This window comes from Phytophthora infestans, genomic scaffold (genome assembly GCF_000142945.1).
Source record: "Phytophthora infestans T30-4 supercont1.52 genomic scaffold, whole genome shotgun sequence".
NCBI lineage: Eukaryota > Oomycota > Peronosporomycetes > Peronosporales > Peronosporaceae > Phytophthora > Phytophthora infestans.
The window spans coordinates 812,582-817,792 of NW_003303707.1; the positions used below are offsets into that span (position 1 = coordinate 812,582).

A 5,211-nucleotide genomic window follows, 5' to 3' on the forward strand; every position below is an offset into this window, starting at 1 on the left:
CAGACGAGCAGAGGGTTCCCGAACGTTAGGTTTCTAAGTGGCGCAGATCCAGACGAATGATCAACTAGCATAGAGTCAGTTGAAGAATCAGGTGCCGTGGATCCTGACGAAGGCACGCGAGGACCAGATGGCGTTAAGGAAACGCGACCCACAGGAGCAGACGAAGAAACCAGGGTGCCATCCGCGAGCGGCGACGCTGAGGCGTCATCAGTGCGCATACTAGCGTCGGAGACATCGGAGGGTCGACGCGGAGATGGGCGTAGGGACGGGGGTCGAACCCGGTTGTACTTGAACATCCGATGCTGTACAAAGCAGGGCTTGTCAGCTGGATCGAAGAAGACTTCTCGCAACGGCTCGCCGTTGGGTTCAAATAGCCCTTGTGGGCATGCCACCGAGTTGAAGTAGACGGTGCGAGCGCGCGACTTGAGCATCCCATGGTCGTGCGTGGCCGTAATCAGAACCGGACGGGCACCGCGGCTGACGAACCAGTTGTAGATGTCGCGGTCGGAAACGTTGAACGGGAGACGTTGAAGATCCACGTAGTACAGCTTGTCGAATAGAGAATACTTCCGGATCGTGACAAGCGTGTCACACACCTTTAGTGTGACACCACCAAGACAGCGGAGCGCCTCTTCAGACGTACAGACGAAGCCGATCCCTTGATGCGGAATACGGACAAAATCGCGGACACATCCCTGGTGGAGGTACTTGCGCCAGATTTCTGGCTGATAGTCTGCCTTCAGAGACACGCACAACTCGTCTATGTTGCGTTCGGCTGTCAAACGTGCAGCAGGAATCCACATACGCGTGCAGTTCTTTGCGTCGACCTCAGTTGGAAGTGTCGCAAGAGCTTTCTGGCAGCGTTCTTCTTCGGAAGCGTTCGGGTCGTTGCAGCGGGCAATGCTCTCTTCGAAGGCGTTGTCGTCGGGGACCGAGCGGTTGGGCGCGGGTGGTCGATTCGCTTGACGAGGAGGCCGGGCCTGCCGTTGCGTTGGGCGAGCCTGGAGTTGCGCCGTGGGAGCGCGCGAGATGGTAACCATATCTACCAGATAGATGTAGGTGCAGCAAAGCAGATCAACTACGGTGGGAGCAAGAACTGCCCACAACTTCTCCTCAAAGGACCTTACGGCAAACGCGGGATCAACGCGACCAGTGAGGAAACAACACCCTAGTATAAGGTAGCTTGAGCTGAGTAGAAGGAGCGAATCCAACTAACACCAACAAGGACTTCAAGCGGACTGTACAGGCCCACGAGCACCCGCCTAAGGAAGGGGGAGAACGGTGTTGCTTTCGGTAAAGAGAGAAACAACCGCCCTAGTGACTTAACGCACGTACTGCGGAGCAGCAGTGGGACACTCGGCTTGTGGACGTGCAGGTACAGACCAAAGTCACGGACTGGAGTAGAGAACCGGGTAGGCGTGAGACTTCCGCGAGGAGAGCCTTCAGCGACGACGGCTTGGTTGCGGCAGGTGACAGCACTCGGTGAAGAGATACTGTCGGGAGCGGCGAGTTGCTTCGGCGGCGGGCAGCACTCTGCGAAGAGGAACTGACGGGGCGGCGGAAGCGAGGCTTGGCGACGGCGGCAGCGCTCCGCAGGGAGGACTGACGAGGACGGCGGCGGCGGGGAAGGTCTTCTTGTGTGAAGACGGGGCAGGATCGGGCACTTGTGCTCGAGCCGGCAAATTCGGAATGGGGGAGTTTGGCTGGGTAAATTCCTTCTACCCAAGGTAGATTCTTTATTACAATCCTTTTCTACGTAAGACCTGCTATCAATAACTTACAGGATTTGCGTCTCCGTGGCGTACCTTGTGCACGCTTGCTTCACATCAACTACCGGCTGCAACCCTATGGCCCAGTCGGTTTTGCGGCCACGAATTCGTACTTAAGCGAATCGGAATTTTCCGACGCGCCGGGGTTTGAACCCGCAACCTCCCGATCAGAAGCCCAGTGTTTAACCACTGCACCACCTGACCGGTAGGGGGAGTTTGGCTGGGGCGGCACATCTGTTAAATGATAACACAGGTGTCCTAAGGTGAGCTCAATGAGAACAGAAATCTCATGTAGAACAAAAGGGTAAAAGCTCACTTGATTTTGATTTTCAGTATGAATACAAACCGTGAAAGCGTGGCCTATCGATCCTTTAGTTCTTTTGAATTTTAAGCTAGAGGTGTCAGAAAAGTTACCACAGGGATAACTGGCTTGTGGCAGCCAAGCGTCCATAGCGACGTTGCTTTTTGATTCTTCGATGTCGGCTCTTCCTATCATTGCGAAGTAGAACTCGCCAATTGTTGGATTGTTCACCCACTAATAGGGAACGTGAGCTGGGTTTAGACCGTCGTGAGACAGGTTAGTTTTACCCTACTGATGAGTTCGTTGTCTAAACAGTAATCCAACCCAGTACGAGAGGAACCGTTGGTTCAGATAATTGGTAACTGCGGTTAGCTGAAAAGCTAGTGCCGCCAAGCTACCATCTGTAGGATTATGGCTGAACGCCTCTAAGTCAGAATCCATGCTGGAATAGACGATAATCACCTTTCCCGATGTGCCGCGAATAGCGATAGGTGTCTTCTGGACACCCAACATCATACAATTGCAACGCACTCCGCTGCCTGTCAAGTACTGGCGGTGGAGAGTAGGCTGATTTGTAATTTCAAATATTGGGAAAGATAAATCCTTTGTAGACGACTTAACTACAGAACGGGGTGTTGTAAGCATGAGAGTAGTCTTGTACTACGATCTGCTGAGATTTAGCCCTTGTTCTATTGATTTGTTCAGAAATGAACATTTCTCCCCCCAATTGCAAACGCGCAATGTTAAAACTATAAAGTTAAGCAGTCGAAATAAGGCTGCGTTAAAGTAAAGTACTTTCGCTATGGGGCGGCGAAAGTAACCGGTCAAAGTGCTGGTAGAGAGTTAATACTGTTAAGCTTAAGATCGTCAAAGTCTTTGTTTTGGCTTAGTGAGGTTTGTTCGCAAAAATCGCTAAGTGCCGCTGCTATTGTTTTCCGAGCCAAATTCGGCGACCTTAGTATCGGGTTTATAACAGGCAGAAAGCGAGAAACACTTTGCGTGAAAATCGCTAAGTGCCAGCGCTAATGATTTCTGAGCCAAAATCGGAGATTTTAGTATGGGGGTTTAACAGGGCAAGCTAGACGGCAGGGCGTAAAATTAGACTTGGTTTAAGTATGTTAAAAGAGAGCGAATAGCGTGAATTAGACCTGGTTTAACTATGTTAAAAAAAGCGGAATAGCATGAATTAGACTTGGTTTAACTATGTTAAAGAGAGCGGAATAGCATAAAATAGACTTGGTTTAAGTATGTTAAAAGAGAGCGAAATAGCGTAAATTAGACTTGGTTTAACTATGTTAAAAGAGAGCGAAATAGCGTAAATTAGACTTGGTTTAACTATGTTAAAGAGAGCGAAATAGCGTAAATTAGACTTGGTTTAACTATGTTAAAGAGAGCGGAATAGCATAAAATAGACTTGGTTTAACTATGTTAAAACGAGCGGAATAGCATGAAATAGACTTGGTTTAAGTATGTTAAAAGAGAGCGAAATAGCGTGAATTAGACTTGGTTTAAGTATGTTAAAGATAGCGGAATAGCATGAAATAGACTAGGTTTAACTATGTTAAAAGATAGCGAAATAGCGTGAATTAGACTTGGTTTAACTATGTTAAAGAGAGCGGAATAGCATGAAATAGACTTGGTTTAACTATGTTAAAAGAGAGCGAAATAGCGTGAATTAGACTTGGTTTAAGTATGTTAAAGAGAGCAGAATAGCGCGAATTAGACTTGGTTTAAGTATGTTAGAGAGAGCAGAGTAGCGTGAATTAGACTTAGTTTAAGTATGTTAAAGAGAGCGGAATAGCGTGAATTAGACTAGGATAAAGTATGCAAAATGAAGCTGAGGACTTTGTGAAAAAATGCGAAGTTGTTTGCTGTTCTAATTGTATGGGTTTGGAGATGTTTTTGGCTTGGATTAATAACAGGCAGGAAGCGCGAGGAAACGCAGCGAATATGGACGCGTACGCGGAAGGTGACGGCGGAGGAAGCGCGGATATGGAGGTGAAAATGGTGAAGGTGATGGCGCGAGGAAGGTGACGGCGCATGGGTGTGAATATGGAGGTGATGAAAGGTGACGGGAGGAAACGCATGATGTATATGACAAGTTGGTGTCGTACTTAAGCGGAGCGCGCGCTGTGCATGTATGAAGGTGTCGAAGGTGTTCATATTGCCTAAGACGCGTACGTGCACATGTCATGTCGCATAGGAAGCGTAGGTATGGTTGTGCAAGTCGTAAATGGCCACTTTGGTGGTTTAACATTGTTTCCAGGCCGCGTATGCGCAAATATGGGGTGCGGCGGCTATCTGCACTGCTGTGTATGAAGGTGTCGGTCTGTGTGGGGTTCCTATCGGAGAGAATACGTATGCTGCGTTGTAGGAGTGAGCTGCTGGCCACACGTTTGTATTGGAGTGCGCCACACCACCCCCCTTTTTGTTTTGTTACTATATAAAGTGTAGCCATCCACCCAGCCAATTCTGAGGGCCAGAAGGGGTATTGGGGGCCATCGTGTGCAGTCTATGGCCACGTATGTGGACATGTGAGTGTGTAAATGTGTTGTACCAATGTATACGAGTGATAAACACTAATAGGTGTGTCGGTCAAAGTCAAATGTAGACGGCCATCTTAGGCTGAAAGCACCATATCCCGTCTGCTCTGTGAAGTTAAGCAGCCTCAAGCTCGGGTAGTACTCGGGTGGGTGACCACCGGGGAAGTCCGGGTGCTTACTTTTAGCCCGTTTTGAGCTGTTTACCGACTTTGCGTGTGTTTGCAAACGCAAGATATGATGTCTGGCATGTGCCACACGACATCTTGGTTTAGTATGCCTGCGAGCACTACACACGAGATCTTGTTTTTTGTATGGTGTCTTAATTTGATTATTATGAAGATGAAAGAGACCGTAGAACGGTATGAAGGTGTCTAGGGGTGCTTTCGTGCTCTTCACGTGACATATCGCAGCATGCGAATGTCAGCGGACATGGCTAATAATAATACTGTTGGCCGATTTCTAAAGCGTCTATAAAGGCATAAGTGCATGACTCGTCTTTGAACCTGCGGCTAGCGTAGTTTCACGGGATCGAAATCAAGGAAATTAGGCAATGACTTTTTGGACTGACTTTATCACGGACAGCATGAAACAACGGGAC

At 48.6% G+C, this 5,211-nt stretch overlaps 1 protein-coding gene, 2 non-coding genes and 1 pseudogene across 4 annotated transcripts; 2 read left to right on the forward strand and 2 right to left on the reverse strand.

Moving 5' to 3' along the window:
* Positions 1-207: 207 nt before the first annotated feature.
* PITG_17231 (uncharacterized protein) lies at positions 208-803 on the reverse strand (the record flags this gene model as incomplete). The annotated part of the gene is made up of 2 exons (XM_002896836.1): positions 208-219; positions 279-803. 2 exons carry the CDS (start codon positions 801-803, stop codon positions 208-210), a joined length of 537 nt encoding a protein of 178 aa, XP_002896882.1.
* A 1,098-nt stretch (positions 804-1,901) lies between these two features.
* Positions 1,902-1,973, reverse strand: PITG_29206 (annotated as a pseudogene). The gene has a single exon. The product of its transcript is annotated as a tRNA-OTHER (tRNA).
* Positions 1,974-1,978: 5 nt separating this feature from the next.
* Positions 1,979-2,646, forward strand: PITG_33360 (the record flags this gene model as incomplete). Its single annotated transcript, XR_009934754.1, has 1 exon — positions 1,979-2,646. It is a non-coding gene; the product is annotated as a 28S ribosomal RNA (ribosomal RNA).
* Positions 2,647-4,684: 2,038 nt separating this feature from the next.
* Positions 4,685-4,789, forward strand: PITG_33361. The gene has a single exon (XR_009934755.1). It is a non-coding gene; the product is annotated as an 8S ribosomal RNA (ribosomal RNA).
* The last annotated feature ends 422 nt before the right edge of the window (positions 4,790-5,211 follow it).